At 34.8% G+C, this 19,870-nt stretch overlaps 1 protein-coding gene across 14 annotated transcripts in view; it reads right to left on the bottom strand.

Moving 5' to 3' along the window:
* Positions 1-19,870, bottom strand: part of AKAP6 (A-kinase anchoring protein 6) — a 269,123-nt gene that overhangs the window by 34,034 nt on the left and 215,219 nt on the right. For all 14 annotated transcript variants that reach the window (XM_027878788.1, XM_027878783.1, XM_027878784.1 and 11 more), the window contains 2 exons: positions 18,870-19,016; positions 15,202-15,426 (listed from right to left, as the gene is read on the bottom strand). In XM_027878788.1, the coding sequence (XP_027734589.1) occupies positions 15,202-15,426; positions 18,870-19,016 (372 nt within the window). The remainder of the gene's footprint in view (positions 1-15,201; positions 15,427-18,869; positions 19,017-19,870) is intronic.

The following is a 19,870-nucleotide window of genomic DNA, read 5'->3' as shown; positions in this document are numbered from 1 at the left end:
AACTGGGCCATCCTAACAGTTAACAGATTGCTTATTAATCAACAAGGGTAAACAAGGCAATGAAATCTCATTTAAAGCGGAAATTTTAATTCCTAAAAGTATTTCTGTTCAAAACATTATTCTCAATAAGCCTTCATTAGAAGATATTTTAAAATGATTAAGTACATTTGATTGTAAAGTAAACTGAGTTGTATATTAGCAGGTGGACATTTCATAGAGATGTTCCACTTACTGATATAATGCATTCTATAGCTATTTAAATCACCCTAACTCTATAATAGCTAGAAGTTTATTACTTCTATAATAAGTGAACCCTGTATCTTTAATATTTCTGAATTAAATAAGGGGAATGACGAATTCCCAAACCTCTATTTATGACAAAATATGACCAGGAATTTTATTATTCAATTTATACCAGAGCTGCATTTTCACTAACGTTTCCTGAACTTACCCTTATTTATTTTCCTAGAGTTCATTGCTAGTTTCCTTTATAGTTCTTGATGTAAGCATCACGTCTGGCACATTTCCTTTCTGATGCTGTTCATTAGCCTAATGTCACATCAGAAAAAATCCAAAAAAACCATACCGAAAAATCTACCTAAAGGAAGTCAGGGTTCTTATTTTACATTTTATAACAGCTAGGCAATTCAGTTTTTTGGAAGTGATGGTAAGCTGATGATGTTAAGACCTATGCATATTTATGCATTAACTTCATAGAAGTCAATACAGCTCAGAATCTGGCCCCATAACATTAACTTGCCTTGATCCATCTGATTAAGTCATCCCTTATAAATATTGTTCTTTTTTGATACAATGCCATTTAATATGATGAGGTAAGGAGAATTGCACTCATAAGCCATTATACGGGAGTTTAAGTGAGGCCTTTACATTATGTTATCTGAAAGCAGAGCTACAGCATCCAAGTCATTTCTAATTTATATCAATTTTACACCAGCGTAATAACAGTAGCTTTACTGAAGCTATTTCTGATTTACATGGCTGTGACAGTACAATTAGGCCTATGGCACTTTTGTTTCAATTTTATTACATGATATTATGGTTAATATTAAACAGAAGAAGAATAAAGTGCTTGTATGTAACAGTGTGTTGAAAGAGTTGGTTATAGCAAAAATACTTTAAAAGCCAGAGAACTTAATAATGTAAAGATATCTTTAAGCCCTATATAATAGCACTAGCATTAATTTAAGCACTATTAGGGTCTTGTGTTCATTGTCCTAAAGGGACACTATAGTTGCCTATATCCTATTACTTGAAATATCACAGTGTTATATATCCATCCATGTTTCGCTATTGTTAAAATGGCATGCTTGTATAAAAGCTTGTCAGTATGACAACTGCACGTGCAAAGTATGCTTCCAGGACCACAGTTACTTTAATTATTTGCAAGGTACATTCTGCACTGTCCACAGCTGCTGCTATAGTAAGCTACTGTGCACTCGAAGGTTCAGAAAATCAGGTAATGATCTAACAGTAGAGTTAGGAGCATCACTTAGGCTCACTCAGTTTCCTGTGTGTGCAAAAGATTTGCTGAAAAATAGATTAAGAGATGAGACACTTTCAGTTGTGTGTCCTCATACTATCATGTGTCCACTGAGCTGTGGTAAATGTAAACACAATCCAAATCTTTGCAAATGTGAGAAAAACACTTAAACCATTTGCAGTGATACTTAAATAAACTTATTTGACTTTTTTGCTGCAGGCTAAGACTATACACAGTAACTGCAGATGCTGTGTATGAACTTGACTTCGTGTCTGAGTCATTTGCTTCACAACAGACACCCTGATAACATTGAGGTATTAGTCATTATAATGTTATTATGGTCTTGGCTTCCCATACAGAGGATTCCTGTCCATGCTGCTAGAATCTTGGAAGATTTTTCTTTCCTCTGCCTACTCCTATTTTCAGTGCTTTGAAGTTATCACCCGCATAGCTAAAAAGGGCTAGCTGAAACTACTTTCGCAGCTTGTTAATACCATGCCTTAAATCATCTGGAAAAGCCCCTGCTGGGTCAAATGACATCAAACACGCTTTCCAAGCCATAGGCTAATGGTACTATCTATGGGAATGGAAGTGGCCGTGATCTGAACAGAGGGTGCTTGGTATAGCTGCATGACTCCTAAGCGAATGGCATACGACAGAAACATGTCTGCAGCTTTAGGCAGTGCCAGAGCATATAAGAGGTAGAGGAAGGGGGGAAGTTGAGGAATATTAGAGCCCCTCAAGCCCCAACCTGCCTCCATCCCTCAGCCTTTTGGCATCATATCAGTGCCTGAATTGTGCTGCACTGCCTGCTCTGCACAGCTGAAGATTTATGGGAAGTAGGTTTTCTCACACAACATGGAAGATGAGTTGGCCACTGAAGCACTGTTACATCAAGGATCCTGAGCAGGTGTTAAGATTCTCACTATATTCTGTGAGACTATTTGTGCTTAAAAATAGTTTAAAAGTTAGTCTGAAATTAGTTAGCTCCCTTTAGCTCCCACATAATCCACATCTTCACCACATAAAATGTTGAGATGTGGGGGTTTGTAGCCTCATTTATTACATATTGTTTGGAGAATTCATTTTTATGGGATCTGAAGTTTCTTGCTTTCACTCTACAGTTGGGAATAATTAACAGCATCACAGAATCATACAATATGCTAAGTTGGAAGGGACCTGCAAGGATCATTGAGTCCAACCCTTAACCCTGCACAGGACCATCCCCAGGAATCACACTATGTGCCTGAAAGTATCATCCAAATGCTTCTTGAACTTTGTCAAGCTTGGTGCTGTGATCACTTCCCTAGGGAGCCCATTCTAGTGCCCAGCCACCCTCTGGGTGAAGAACCTTTTTCTAATATGCAACTTAAACCTCCCCTGACACAACTTCAGGCCATTCCCTCAGGTCCTGTCACCAGAGGTCACCACAGAAAAGAGATCAGTACCCGTCCCTCCCCTTTCCCTCATGAGGAAGTTGTTGACTGCAACGAGGTCTCCCCTCAGTCTCCTCTGGGATGAACTGACCAAGTGACCTCAGTCACTCCTCATATGACTTCCCCTCAAGGCCCTTCACCCTCTTTGTTGCCCACTTTGGACTCTCTCTAAGAGTTTAATATCTTTCTTATATTGCAGTGCCCAAAACTGCACAAAATATTCAAAGGGAGGCCACACCAGTGCATAACAGAGCAGGACAATCAACTGCCTCAACCAGCTGGTGATGCTCTGCCTGATGCACCCCATCCATGCAGAGATGCCCAGAACTTTGAAAATAGTTGGTTGATGAGAAATGGTAACTTACACAAATGGATTTCCTTTATGCTTTCAGGTCCAGAAGAAATGCTAAGGTATACTTAGATATTTCTGGGCTTACCTCTTGTTCCTGTTTATGCATGGGCAGTACTGGCTGGTTTTAGGAAAACAAAAGAAGCTGAACTGCAGATAAATCTGGAATGACCAGACCCAAGAGGAAGCTTCTGTCTAACCTCAGTCTGTTAAAGGTTTACTTTTTCTCCCTGTTGTAGGATGTGGGTATGTGAGGAAGGCAATGATACGCTTTGAACTTCACTAGTTGTTCCTTGATGAAAGACAGAACTGATGTCATTTAGTACCACAACCTTACAGAGAAATTAAGGCAAAATCTGAGAATGGAAGCCACCCTTCTGAGTACAAATCAAACGTCAGCTCTTAAAATTTATTTGCCTTTTTTATGCCTGATTTTTGGCTAGTGCAGCAGTTCAGTTTTTAAAAGTGATAACATAAAACTTTTAAGTATCATGGCTACCAGAACTAATGCATCAATAAAGGGAAACCTGGAAACAATACTCACAAAAGTTGGTTAAAATGTAGCTTTCAATGTTTTCTGTGAAAAGTTCTGTTAGAACTTCTCTTGTCAGGGTGATGCATCCCTGTATTTCAAATTTCACTCTTTCACATATTGTGAAAAGAAGAATTTCTGTTTCTGAACAAAACAGAAAGCCAATAATTCCTCAAAAAATATTAGTAAGAAAGCAATTCCTTAAAATAAAAAAGTTAAATGACGAAGATAGAAAATGAATGATTACTTGTCATCCCATAGAAAAATACTGCCAAACCTGTGTGCTTTTGCTGATTTCAAGGTTAAAAGAATATGTCATCCAATATGGGATCTCTGCTCAGTTGCATACTGTGGGACTTAATCTATATTGAAGCTAAATATTCTATAAGTATGCAGTGAAGTGCAAAAAACAGCAATTGAAAAATGACATGATTAAATGGCACAACATGCAATCATTTGCTCTCAATTATATCAATGTATCTTCTTCATTTCAAGAAGTCAGGCAGAAATATTGTTTTTTAAATGCCTCTATTAAATTGGGCACCAATAATAAAATAGATGAGAGTCCTAATAAGCTCATTTGCGTACCATACATCACACACCACAAAACTATTCTCTCAAAACGGGTTTGTTCATAGATCTATCTCCTGGTTGTCACCAGTCTTGGTTATATTAAAAGATTTTAAAGGCACAAAGCTTGCAGACCATTCAGTGAAAAACCTTTGTACTTAACCCTTCAGAGATCTTTAATGCTAATTATGGAAAAAGTATTGATATAATATCTTTCCTGTCATATTTTATTACGATGATGGTCACAACAGAATCTGGGACTGACATTTTAGAAATATCATCTAATTGTAAGTCAGAAATACAGAATGACAGTTTAAAGTAGAATATTACCTCTCTCAAAACAGCAAACTGGTTCTCTTCATTTTTGTACTGGCTTCAAGAATATACGTAGGAGTTTGCATTCTACATATAATAAAGTCCTTATATTAATTCATTAATCTCACTAGTTAAAGTTACATGGGGATTTGAGTTTATTGGAAATAAATAATGGAAATGTATGTATTAATTAGGTAAATATGTTTATTTTAAATAAAATATTTACTTTTAAATAGCATTCTAAAAATACCTGTGTTCTTTCCCATTTTGCTCTAGAAGTAAAATATATGCATTAAAAACAGTAACAATTCAGAACAGACACTTCTAGATTCAGCCATAAAAGTTACTATTTGTAGCTTGTCTGTAGCTACAAAAGCTTTAACATCTTTGTTCTACTTCTTATGCTCATTTAAGTACTTCAAAATATTTGTTTGTAAGAATACCATTCAATGGTTTGTTATTTAGCTCATACTCCCATGTAACTAGTAGTATGTAATATACTCCTCTCCTTAAATTAAAAACACTATTAAAATTCCAGACGTATAAAACAATATGAAGATTAAGTTACTATAAAAGACACTATAATAGCTTACAGATTGCTTGTATCATTACAAAAGTGCTGGTATCTATTACAGTGTCTCCCTGGAATAAAGAATGCACTTTTGGCAATAATCTGTTAAAAAAGTGCCCATTATTGTTAAGATGCACCTATCTAACTCTAAACTAGTGTGCAATTACAGGAAGGTAACTTTTAAAAATAAAAGAAAAATGGTGTTGAATGAAAATGAATCTTCCCTGCTGGAATACAACATAGCTTTTCCAAGCCTTATTTTTCTTGTGTTTCATATAGGGAATTAATTAGTTTCATTTTCACACTGAAATATTTTAGAGCTATTTACCACACGCGTCAAAGTTGGGGTTAACTTGGTTCCAGGAGATAAGCCAAGTCATTCAGATAGAGGAGCCAGAGGGGAAGGCAGGAGCATCCATTTTTCTAGTCTAGCACTATTTGTGTTTATAAATGCCTTTGGTTCATGTCTTCTTCTCATTTAATTTGAGAAATTCTCTTTCCAGTAAAAAAGAAGAAATATTGCAGGAAGTGCCACAATTTGCTAGGGTTTCTTTTTTTCGCCCCCAGAAAATGCTAAGATAAAAGCAGAATAAGCATCAGACAGGTAGGATAAATATCAGTGCTGTGTTTTGCTTTTGTAATGAATCCTGAACCATATTACTCAAAAATTTGCTTTCCTGTACTGGAAATTACAAACTTGAAATTTTTGCAAGATCACTACATTGGGTAGAGTTTCAAATTAAATGTGTGGAAATTCAGGTGGAAACTTTTTTTAAAAATCAAGTGAGGAATAATTTAGGCTCAACTTCACTTACAGTCATTGGAATTCACTTAGAATTACAGCCTAAAAGAAATCAAGATGTTTCTCAACATATTAGATGTTAAGAAACCCCCTCCAGTCACCTAAAAACCTTAGATATCAGGGTTTCAGCCATCTTTGATGAACAGTTAAAACTGTTAAAACTTTGTTTCCTCTCTCAGAGGCTTTAAAGGAAAAACTTCCTTGCACAGGTGCACATCAACACCCGTAACTCTCAAGCTAAGGTTCAGATGTTAATATTGTACTTACTCCCTTTCTTAATCTACTTCCTTCACAGGTGGCAGAGATGTATTTTTGCTGTTTCTGCGCAATGAGCTTGGTATATTCCAAAATGTAGTGAGAATGTATCTATTCTGAATTACAGAAAAAAAAATCCTGCAGTGCATTGGTATTATGTTATTTATGGGAAAGCAGAAAACATAAAATAAATTAGACTAATCTTTTGGAGACTTCAGGACAGAAAAAGGAAAATAAACACATGAAATGAGTAAGGAAAAAGAGATTTCCTTTGGTTATTTTCTTGTGTCAGTGAAGTAAACTTAGCCTGAATTCAAAAATGTACAGCTCGAGCTGTGCTGGGGTAAACAGAGGAAAATATATGGTGATGTTTTTATGTGTATCTGTATAAGCACAATGATAACAAACAGGCTTTTCTAGAAATGGTGTTCTTCATCTTATTTCCAAAGAGCAATGCATCCTCAGAATGGATATACACTAAAATATAAAAACATTTTGTTGATTCTTTTGCCATATCTTGAGCATAAATATACACACAGACACACATTTTTTGGTGTGGGGTCTGGTTTCAGCTCAAGACAAAACTAAAAGTCCCCAACCAGAGAGGCTACTTGCAGCAGAATCAACCAGAGCCTGGCAGCATTGTGGTGAGGTAGGTTCACCCATACCAGATATAGGGTAGCCTTCCTCAGTACCTAACTTGGTAAGTTAGTTTTAGGCATGCTTTCCTTCATAATGCTTCAACTAGAGAACATAATGAAGTTGCTCTTACTGTGCCTAAAACATGAAAATAAGCATCAGTGTGATAAAGGGAGAGATGGTTCACTAAGAATGACATTCTTAGCTAGTGACCATCAGCTGTCAGCAAAATGCACAGAAAATCCATCAGATTAGAGGTCAGGCCTCTAGTTTTTTTCTGAGGTGGGGAAATGCAGCACTTTCCTAAGAGACCAGTAAGGGAGTCATCCTTCGAAACACAGGAACCCATATGGTTTTGGTTTTTTTTTCCAGTTGACTTCATGCAACAAGCATTATCTAAGATGCTCTGCTGTCTCTAGTAATAAGGTGCTAGTCTACAAAGCACCTTCCTGGTTGACATCTCAGACTTGTGATACATATTATACCTGATAAGGATTGCAATAAACACTTCAGAATGTGTACTGAAGGCTTGTTCTTTTATACTCATATTCTTTCTCATATTGAATGACACTTTACCCTGCAAATAATTCTACTAAAATCAATAGATTTCCTGACAGTATGAAATTATTTTTATTGTAAGTAAAGGTACTAATACAATATATAATAATATCCCTATTGGGACTGCGATCTATTAACTCACATGCAAAGATGAAAGATGAAACTTGGGAAACCTATCCAGTATGAAACCAAAATTAGGCAACAGTCTGCTAGGTCAATGATCCACCAATTAAAGAAAAACCTCTTCAGTAGGATTTAATGGCTCCAGAGAACACTATTCAATCAATAATCCACTAATATCGGAGATATTTGCACCTGAAAATGCAATGCTATGGCTCCAAAGGGGCAGTTACAGACAATCAAATAAATTGTCTAACCGTATGCAGTAGCACAAAGTGAACCTTAATGGAGACAGCACAGTGAATTTCTGTTAATTCTCTTATATTTCCAGTCCACGCTGTACTAGTTTTTCTACAGCTTATCAGTAACAAAGAAAATAAAACTTTGAGGCCAATCAAAGTGCCAGCCCTCACTGTAAATTAGTGCAAGTCAATCTTGACTTATATTTAGGGAAAATATTTCTTTCTCTTTTTCTTTTGTCATCTTTTCCTTTCTTCTCATTTTTCTTTTCCATGTTGATAGAGAGAATGATTCTGCTTTTACGGTAACTAGGCAATAGCAGAAAAATAAAGTCATATTTTCAAGGAGTTATTTGGGTGGATCCAAAGAAGTAAACCAATTAGTCTTCAATGGTAATGACAATAATAAGTGATGGATCTGAGAATGCTCTCACAAAAGAAGACAAGTCAGCTATTTTTCACGTCTACAGATCTGCATCTTCAATAGACCATGACTGAGAGGAGAAAGACAGTTCAATCTGTAGATGTCATCAACATGAAAGTCTTGGGAAAGGAACTGTAAACCGTTTTTCACTATGAAATTGCAAGTTTTACTTTGGATGGCCAGTTTGGGACAGCTTTCTCTGTAAGCCACAGTGTCTTCTGTGTTACTCAACTTGAGGGAGATCTCAAGTCTTTCAAGCTCACCCATGACATGAGAATTAAATGTAAACCATCCCACTACAATAAGAAAGACAGGGACAAGGGCTCAATTACCTCTCCACCAGCTCCAGCTAACAAGATGGCACTGCTACAAATGAGCACTGTCCTGCACATTCAGGAGGGCTGAGAGAGAAATTTGGGCTTTACTTTTCCGGAAAAAAAACCAAAACACCGTAATTAGTGTAGGAGAACCTCATAGATACTATTGGTAAATCATTCTGAGCTGGAATTGCAGTTGTCTCATTCTCAAGTCCCTCAAGTCTTAATGAATTCTTGATAATTCCTTGAGTGGGATTCATCTGAGCTAATGGAGAATTGAGCTTGAACTAGTCACTTAGAAGCAGGTATTCTGAGCTACTGTACATTTTCTCCACAGCCTAAATTTTGATTTTTGTTTTTAGATGCATAAAGCAGAACAGATTATTAGCATCCCAAAAGTGCTTTTCTCCCCCCCGCCCCAGTTACTAGAGAAGAAACTCAGAGAAGATCTCAGCACTGCAGCTAGTCTGTTTTAAGGTGCCTTTACCTATGCTGTTTGTGGAACATTCATCTTGGTCTACCAGAAATAAGGGGACAGTACTTAAAATAGAGCTCGGAAGTAAGTAAGATATGTATTAGTGGCCTAAAAATAGCCACCAGCTTATTCCCTTCTCCACAAAAACTTTCAGTGAATTGCTGTATCTGAACTCTGCTAAACTCAGTTCTTTCTGTTACTGTAGTAACTTCCATCCCATACCTCAATTTTAGTCCAAAACTCTTCAGTGTTCCTTTATTTTCCCCAGCAAAGGGAGCAATTGTGGGACAAAATGGGTTTAGACAACCAGGTAGTGTTTATGAATAATTTCGATGTTTTGATTAATCAAGAAGTAAGTAACAATGTAAAAAACTCAGAGAATACATGGTTCAGGATTCACACCCCAAATGGGATGATGGAATGAAAGCTCCTGTCTCAGATGGGATATTTAGTACTAAATGGGAACTGCAAGTCACATCAGTGTTGCCTTAAATAGGGAGAGCTTATTGAAACACAAACTGAAAATTTTATCAGTAAGTAATGAGTATATTAAATCAAAATTTGAGATACATTTGAGCATATAAAGCATTCAAGTAATCTGTGTGTATAAGTATGGGTACATGTATAGTATTGTGCATTGATATTTTAGTATCTTAAAATCAAATTAGAGCTATAATATATGTAGAGCTGCTTAACTATTAAGGTATGGCTTCTCATTTCAATGGTCCACAGAAGTGCTACTTTGGGCTGTTGGGTCATGAAAATTCAGTATGAATTTGCTTCAAACCTTTGTAAGAGGCATCAGGCTACATTTGACTTTGGAATCCTACCTGATTTTGTAAGACTTAATACTGTATGCCTTTCTGTTTGCTAAAATGTAATCCAAACAAAACTTGCGAAACAATTCTTCATCTGTGAGAGGATTTAGGGCTCTGAAGTCACACTCTTTTTGATAAATTTATTAAAACTATTGTAACTTTTTTTATCATCTGAGAGGTATAAAAAGGATTAAATCCAGTTTGACTTCTTTTGGACTTTCTATGGGAAACTGTTTTGCATACTTTTGTTACGTGCATATTGAAATTCTGTAATTCTTTGATTGCTGCTCTGCCAGGAACATCATTCCAAAAACTGTAAAGTATCCAAAATGCAGTCGTGAAAGCAATTCCTGGCACCTATAGGAATAACCAGCACTTTTCCTCAATTTCTGAGTCTCCAAACCTTTACTCAACATTCATACTTTTATTTCATTTTGGCCATAATCTTACATGCTCCCAGACTCATTTGCATTTTATTTGATAGAAGTTTGTTTAAGTACGGAGTCTTCTGAAAACTTTTCAGTTAAAATAAAAGTATCATAAGATGTATTGATTGGTTGATTTGCCATTAATTACCAATGTAACCTATATTATTTAATCAGAAAGCTCAGTTGCTTTAGGCACTGGAGAAACAGGAGATGCTGCTGAGAAATACTTTTTTTTAAAAATGGCACTTCATTATCTGGTATGCTCAAGTCATAAATTTAGTGGAAGATGAAAACACATACTTCTGAATGGGTCTAGTCATTAGAAATAGTTACGAGCATCAGATAATTTACACTGTTTACAAGGCAAGCACAAACGTTTAAAAATACTACTACCTATGGAATTTAACAGACCATTGACTCTTTGAAATTTTAAATGAGAAAAAAATTTCAACTTTTTTTGTATGAATATGTAGTTTGATTTCTTTAATGAACACATTAACTAAAGTAAATTAAAACCACAGGTATTCAGTACTGCTGAAAACCACAAGTATTGAGTACTGCTGAAAACTAGGAATCTCTTGGTTAGAGATCCAAACAAAGACTTAGGAGACATGTATAACTATATACAGCGTGCTGCTTATTGCTTCAAATAAGACCAGAAGAGAAAATGACATGAAATGCAGTATTATTTTTGCCAAACACCACTTAGCAGAAAATCTCTGCTAAAATCCTGTTCTGAACCAGAAAATCCTGTTCCCCCTCCAAGTCTGGAGGGGAAAGAAAACAGGATCCTCTATAAATCTTACTACTGAAAGCACTAGAGGCTTTCCCAGTTGTACATGATTGAGAGGGGAGTCTGAGATACACAGATACTGGCAAGTCCAAGCTTGTTCTTGAGTAGCTGGTCTGTGAGCCAAAGCCATAACAACTTTTTGAGGCTGATGGGTCATTTCTCTATATAGAACACTTAAAGTCTTAAGTTTTATTACAAGTGACAGAAATATATGACTAATCATTTAGGCTCCCTTGCTGTCTTTTGGAGGGCACTTTGCAGAGAAAAAAAGCATGCTTTTTCAAGTCCTGGACACATGAAAGCAAATGTGGCAGAACACTTCTACTGACAAGCCAACAGGCACACAAATTTCTGGCTAGACCTTTCTCAAATGAAATTTACTAAAACTTCTTCAAAAGAATGTAACTCTTTTTATCTTATTCTTTCGCGTTCCAAATCTCTCCTGACCCACAAAATTGCCATACATTGTTATGTTAGGAAATCAGTTGTGCCAATTATTAGTTTCATGTATTTTAGTATTTCAGCTGCTAGAACTATGTGTTTACCTGAGAATCTTGTATTTAATTTAAAAAGAGAGATTCTGCTTCTGGCCCTCATCCTTTTCTGTGAAAAGCTAGAAAATATGAACTCAAGAGACTCGAAAGACAGAAGAGAAATAAAAAACCGTGAATAAATAAAATAAATGTATATTTGTAGCTATGAAGTTCCCATGAATTTGAAGTAAATTTCTTTATTTTCTCAGTCCACATTCATGGGGTTTTTGTGTTCCAACAGGAGAAAAAACAGGAGTAAGATACCCAGGCTTCCCCCCTTACAGCTGAGCAACTTGTGTTTGCTCTTTCCCCCTTCTACTATTGCTACACTTGGAAGTTCGGTGTGGAATGGCCAGAAGTGTAACTAAGGGCTGCAGCAATGTTTATGCCTCTCCTTCATTACTAAATATGAGAATCTTTGAGGCCGCAAAGAGCACTGAAAGTTGGTGGAATGAGTAACAAAATGGCTCTGTAGCCCTGTAGCCCTCTGTAGCATGCTATGTTGCACAGAGAATACTGGGCTGACCAAAGCACATCACATAGATGCCAAAAAACTAAGAAATACCAGACCTTACATAAGCTGGGTAGTGACCTTAACTAATAATATTATAGTAATTCTAGTATCTAAATATATAATAATGATGGGAAAAACTCAGCCATACGTACTCAGCAGGATTTAAACTTTGAATAAAAACAAGCAAGGAGTCAGTCTCCTTTCATCACAGAAGAACATGGAATATATTGAGAAGTAACCTAGAGGAAGAAAGGAAGGGTTGCCCTATGGCTGGTTCCAAAGTGCAGGGTCACTGTAGCTGAGTTCTACCACTGACTTCCTGTGAAAACCTGGAAAACTCATTAAATATCCATATAATTTATTTCCCTCATTTCTAAAAAGGTGATGATAATAATAACTACTTTAAAGTTTTAGTGGGGCTTAGTTCAGTAATGTCTGTACAGCATGTACAGCTTTTGACTGGAGAGTACTATATTATTATATTTATACTAGATATATTATTATTATATAAGTAATATTGCTACATGGGAGTATTAAATAAAAGTAATGCAGTAGTAAATTCTTTAATAAAAACACCCAAATTAATATGAGACGATTTTTTTATAAGAGAAAATGAAGAAGTAAAATTTATTTCCTCCTTCTGATTTTAACAATCACTCCTCCCCAGACCTTGCTCTCCTCTTGGGTCCTAACTGCATGTGAACTACACATTCAATTCATCCTCCAATTGTTAAATGAAAGAAAAGCATCTAAAAAATGGAACAATTGTTTTTCCTAAGGCATAAGTGTAATATAAAGCATAACATTATGGAATGAGAATCAACAGCATTGTTGAGTTTATTTTATTAAAAATGTTTCTCTGTGAACAGTGCCTGTGTGTATAATTGGGATGGTGCAGCACAGTAAATTTCCATTAAGAAACAATGATTCACTTACTATGGTGAAGGCAGTAATGCGGTTAAACTCTTAAGTGGAAAGTAAGCCAAACTAAACCCCAGCAGGTTTTCTGCTAGTGGCATAGATAATGTTTTTGAAAATGTTCTAAATTTTCTTTCTCAAACATATGTATTATACATTGCAATATTCTTAATTATATCCATTTTCTCCTTTATACACTTCCCCAGGAGATCAGTGAAGAATGGAAAACTTACTTATAGTGGATTTCAGATTTAATGAGACAAAGATGGTTTAATATATATGACAAAGTGATGTGCTTTCACCATATTTGATAGGTAATTATTTTTTATACTCTAATGGCTACCAGTTTGAAAATAATTAATGAATTATTTTTGTAATTAATAGATAATCAACTGAGTATTAAAATACTCTGGTTACATGGTGGTGGGTGGTACTATCCTGTTTAACATCTTGGCATGTTGGCATGACATCACATCATATATGCATTAAAAGTTTTCCTTTGAGACACTTGTGCACATTCAAAATACATAAGAAACATTGGTATGATATTTCTGTATATATAAATATATATATGTTTCTGTGTCATATATATATATAAGAATGTATATTTAAAAAAATTTTTTTCCTGAAATTAGATTTTTAAATGCATAGTTCTGCACTAACTAAATGCCATAACTTTTCACAGAAAAAAAAAAAATCCAGCATTTCCTATGGAAAATGTGAATCTATTGCTGTGAAGTTCTGCAGGTCTATCAACACTCCTTCATAACCACTACTTTTGAAGTCTGTTGTTAGATAAAACAGAATCATAATTTTTTTCCCCATTAGCGGAAGACCACAACTCATTTAAAAAATAGTATTGATGTTATAAGAAAGTTTAAAATTACATTCAAATGGACAAGCTCAGGAACCTGAAAACCATCAGCTTCATCTACATTGACACAACTTTCTCCCAAATCATTATGATTGGAAAATTAAGAGTGAAGGAATGACTAAATGGGAAGATAATAATTTTTCTCACGTTGTTTTCCTGAATGCTTGTATAAAAAAAGAGTATGTTTAGAAGTGTTGGCAGCATGCTCTTTGAGCTGCTGATTTAAGAAACTGTCCATCACTTTAAGAGTTCTGTTGCCCTAGACACCCTGGTGTACTACTGGAAGAGAAAAAACTCTTTACTTCTAAAGCTCAACAATGACTTGTGATTTCTTTCTTATTCTTTGGTCAAAGATCACTTGCAGAGTAAAGCAACCCACAATGATGACTAAGGTGAGAGCTTATTTAGAAGCTATGAACAGAAGAAAACGACGTGGTTCTGCCAGGTCTGTTTGCTAACTTAACCCTTTCCTGAATGGTGCCACTACTTTTGGGAAACGGATCAAAACATGCAACCTCCACTAAGTCAGTTGCAAAGCTGAGCACTGGCCTTCACTTGAAAGAGCTTGTTCATCTGAATATAGTATTGCACATTCTTTTCCCTCCTTTCCACAAATCTTTAGACTTAGGTTTAAGAGGTGGCCTAGATTGATGCAAATCTCATAATCGATATGCTTTTTCCATATATCTATGACCTTGAATGTTTTCTCATATATGTTAAATTTATCTCTTTGTAATTTTTACCTCAGACACACTATTCTTGACTCATATGTGCAAAGAAACTGATGATCACACAATTCCTTAATTAATTGATGTAAGGAGTGAAATTCAGAGTGAAGCTTTTTGTGACAAAACTTGGATTTTTTTTTTCCCCTTTCCATGTCAGAGGGGTTGGAACTAAATGAGCTCTAGGGTCTCTTCCAACCCAAACCATTCTATGATTCTATGATTTATAGTGAAGTAGAAGGAAAGAAACTATTGCTTTTCCACTCATGATGTAATTAGTGCCCTCTAAAATTCTCTTTTATAAAACGTTTAGGAAATAAATATTATTGCAAAGATTCAATAAAACAAACATGAATGAACACATAGTACATAAATGAAGGTGAAAATATATTATTAAATATGCACATGCATTGTAATATGTTATGTATAAGATAAATATTTTATTCTACCATAAAGAAGAGTTTCTCTACAAAAGGATGATCGTTTTTTTATTACCTTAAAATATTGCAGTTGTTTCTCAGCATTCATTGTTCCTTCATTTTCTTGTCTCAGACAGGAATTGAAGATGAAAAGCTCTGTATCTCTCAGCCACCCTTTCAGCTCTTTGATCCTGACCTCCAGCTGCCTTACCAGGCTGCCACTTTCAGGCGAGAGCAGGTCACGTGGACCTAACCCACTGTGCCCTACCATTGTGTCTTGGATCTTCTCTCCTAGGGTTTTCTAATGCATCAGATAAGGAAAACATAGATTAGTCATACGTACCAAAATATACACAGATTAATGTGCAACAAGAAGCATCTGTTAGATGACCAGAGATGTGGGGTTTTTTAATAATTATTACTAATATCAATCAATTTCATTCTTAGTTTCCTTGTTTCAATCAATTTTTTTTTTTTTTTTTTTTTTTGTAACCTTGTTTCTCACTTATGCTGTTCTCTCTGGGTCACTGACTTTGCTAGAAGGATTATAAATCAATGTTTATTAAGAGCAATTAAGGACAGAGGAGACAAAATGCTACACAACTTTGCAAACTAGTTACTCTACAGAATTTGTCTGTGGCTTTAGATGATTATGATGGTGAGAGTTACCAGTTTCCAGGCAGCAACAGAAACATGACAAGCACGGAGTTCACCAGACTCCTCTCCAAGGTACTGTCTACATTTTCAGAGAAACAATGAAGTATTTTTTGAGGTATGAACTGCCGGGTCATAATTTCCAAACACATCACCTTAAGGCTGTATGGAGGAGCAGTTAGGTCACAAAATAGTTGGTTTGTTTTTAGAAGTGGGTGAACTCATTCAAATGTCAATTGAAGCTAGAAATTGCAAATCCTCACTGTTCCTGAACATCAGGCCAATTATTTAGGCCACCAAATTTGAATTTCAGTTCTCTGTGTTAAGCATCCACTTTAAAAATAATGGACCAGAATAAACATTCACCTCTGATTGCTAATGAAACTAATTTACTACATCTTTTCAAAGTAGTATTTCTAATAAAAGAACCACTGAATAACATTTTGATAGTGGATGCTGTGAGCATAATGAATATTCTGAAGAGGCCAGGGACAGAAAGTTACCTTCCTTTTCAGTATTTTGAAAGGCAATCCTTTAACATCACAAGGGAGATACGCTGTTGCCTGCTTCTTCTATGCCAAGACGTATTTTATCTGACCTATAAGAGGCTGTCAGGCAGACACTTATTATGAGCACTAGATCTATGTTACTGATTGTTGAATATTGAATATACACTGACACTTGCATTCAATAACCTCTTAAACTGATAATTAGTGGTGGTTAATTGTTGTAACATGAAGATACCATTTTAGGTGACCCAATACGGCTGTCTGTTGAAAATATATGTTTTAGAAAGTTAACGAAATTTATAACAATGAAGTTAGCTTCCAAAAATAAGCTTTAAAACACAAATAAAATTAGCAACTGATACTAATCTACTATGTGGCATTCTGTAAATAACCTCTGTAGGAGATCATAACTGAAAAACATGCTTTCTTGGCAACACCCTTCTATTTTCATGGTGCAAATATTGATAATTTGAGGACCCTCAGTGGAATCCAGCGCTAGCTATTGTTTTTATGCTGTAACAAAAGTAGCAGCAGGAGGTGAAATCAATGCCCTTGGAGGGTAGGGTCACAAAAAAGAATTTATTGCCACTTTTTTGTTCTGGAACAGTTTGCAATCATAAATTCTTCATAAACAGAATACTTCAGAGAATGGTCCGTCTTCATAAATATACGACAGAGGACATCAATTTCATTTAATTCACAATTTGTGTCAGCACAGCAGATGCCAATGCCTGCCTTGATAGGGTTGTTTAATATGCAATTGAGACAGAGTAATATTCAGCACAGGGGACAAAATTTCACAGATTAAACTGTACGCACCACTGACATTTCATTCTAATGTATTTCCATTCCACAGTGTTCACCTTAGATGAAAGTAATATTAAAAACCATATCCCTCTATTTTACCATTGTTAGAAGTTAAAATCCTTGTCTTTAATTTTTTTCATGCCAATTAAAATGTAATCATGCCAATTAAAACAGTATGTCTAGTGCTGTTAGTTTCTGCAAAGGTTTTTATTAAATTAAACGAAACTCTATCAAACTCTGCTTATTATTCATGAAACTGCATTTAACAGGAAAACTGGAATAGTTATATTTTATTTTTCTGTAAATGCTGAAATTAATGGCAAAAGTTAATCTGGAGGTATATACTGAGAAGCAAAGGGCTTCAAATTAGGCTTTCAATTTTTTTTTTTAAGACAGAGTTTTTCTAGTTTTTTAGAATTATCATCAGTTACTTATAGTTTTATATCCTACCCGATCTAATCAGTGGCACTGAATTAAACTGATTAAATACACTGAAATTCATAAATGTAAGGCTTACATCTGAAATTATTTTATAAATACAAGTTGTCATGATCAGATGTAAAAGATTAGGTTAGTAAGTCCTATTTTTATCAATAAATTTATTAAAGATCAAATAGATTCAAAATGCTTATGGTGATGCTACAGATTAAAAAGTAATAAGCTCACTGATCATAAGGCAACTTTTAACATTTTCTGACAATTTGCACATTTAGAGAATCAAGCAATTAGAAGCAACTGTGCTGAACTAAAAAAGCCCCACCCTCTGAAATGGCTATTGCATTGCTACATAAACTGAAGCGACACAAGTCAGTATTTAAAATGCTGTTGGCAGGTTGCATGTAGTTTACTCTTAATATATTAGAAATATTTTTTAAACTAGGATAATAGTATGCAAAATTATGCAATGTAACTGTATTGCTAATATCATACATCTATAATTAATCATTTAAAGTAATTTATAAATTTATCTTACCCTTGATTTGAAGTGAAGGCAATTAAGGAGAGAAGTGGATGGAAAAATATATAGTTTGACCTCTCTCTCTCTCAGCTGTTTTACAACAATAGGACAATAGTGTCTCCTGCACAGTGTCATCATCGGTCTCTGGGTAACAGAATCCCTATATTGCTTTTTTTGCCAGATTCTTGTATCTCACTCTTTGGCTGAGACCCAGCCCATCATAGCGTGAAATGAATTACATGAAACTTTTTTGGCTTTTGTCAAAAGTGAGCTGAATACAGCAGCATGAAACATATCCTGGCTGTATTCTCAGTTTCAGGTATGCAGATTTGTACTGAATCTGTATATTTGTTTTTGAGCCATCAGTGTGACCTGAAGTATGCAGTGACAACCCCACTTTTCATCTTAAAGGTATAGTAAATAGTTAAACAGTAGATGTCTCTAACATGTACCTTCAGAATAAATTCTATTAACATTCACTCAAGCATGACAGTCAGTGTATATCAGATATACTGCATTATAGTTGACTTGGTGCATACCCGTAATACATGGCATATTTTACTTACATTTTTTATGTATTAAAGAACTAAAATTATTAAAGTCAGACAGGAGACAAGCATGGAATAAAAAAAAAAATCAACAGAAGAGGAAAATACTATGGAGTTTTTATAATAGAATGAGTAGTTTCTTTGAAATGTTCATGGTGGATTGAAAGAGAGAGAAATTTGTGCTTCAAATTAGAAATCAGACAGACAGTGTACTTCAACACACAAAAATGTACACATAACCCACAAACAGTAATAAAAATGCAAATACCCCAAGCAGTTCCCATTTTTCATTAATTGAATCCACTTTTTCAAGGAGATCATTTGGTAGCAAAACACCACTTTTCTTCAAAGCTTCAACCTTACTAAGCAGTTCCATTTTTTTCGGGTGCCTGATTGACATTTCTACATTGTATCTCTAAAATGAAAAGAAATATATAGTATTAGCTGCTGCAAAGAGTTTTCATTATAAAAAAATAAATTTTCATTGTATGTGCCCACTTATGATCATGCTTACCCTGAATTTTTTTTTTTTTTTTTTTAATGTACACAACCTTCTCATGACATATCATAAGAGATTTAGGTACCAAGCACATAGACTTCTGCGTGTTGTATCTATGCGGGCAGTTAGCAATTGATTACATATAATAATATTCAGTCTTTCACAATATTCACTTGTAAAATAATATTCACTAACACTCTACCATCTGAATCTTGATCTACCTTTCTCTCATTCAAGTTAGTGGGATCTTATTTTTCAAATATGCTACTTCAAAAAGTGAAAGTGAAGCTCTCCATTCAAAACAAAACATAACAAAACAAAAAAAAAAAAACAGGGAAATAATTTCATAATTATATTTCCTCTACAGCTTATTTCTTCTCTCTTTCATTGTGGATTCTGTCTCATAGATGGGCCTGAAATGTTCATACATATGAAAATGTGAGAGTTTCACCTTAGAAAAACAATTAGACATAGCTCCCTTAAAATACAATAACAGTAATTTGATTTTTATAGCATGAAACAACAGGAGCACTGAAATGGCCCACAAAAGAGAACAGCCACAATGTTAAAACAGTCCAATAGTTTCTTTAAGCTGAAACTACCTTTTATGTCCTGCACTGCTATTTATTGATTAAAAAAAAAAAAAAAAAAAAAAAAAAAAAAAAAAAAAAAAAAAAAAAAAAAAAAAAAAAAAAAAAAAAAAAAAAAAAAAAAAAAAAAAAAAAAAAAAAAAAAAAAAAAAAAAAAAAAAAAAAAAAAAAAAAAAAAAA

The sequence above is a fragment of the Empidonax traillii genome, unplaced genomic scaffold (genome assembly GCF_003031625.1).
Source record: "Empidonax traillii isolate 1590-97213 ecotype Southwest subspecies unplaced genomic scaffold, ASM303162v1 scaffold45:size3623477, whole genome shotgun sequence".
In the NCBI taxonomy this organism is placed as follows: domain Eukaryota; kingdom Metazoa; phylum Chordata; class Aves; order Passeriformes; family Tyrannidae; genus Empidonax; species Empidonax traillii.
Note: the sequence above shows the minus strand (reverse complement) of the source record. Positions and strands in the feature narration are given on the sequence as shown.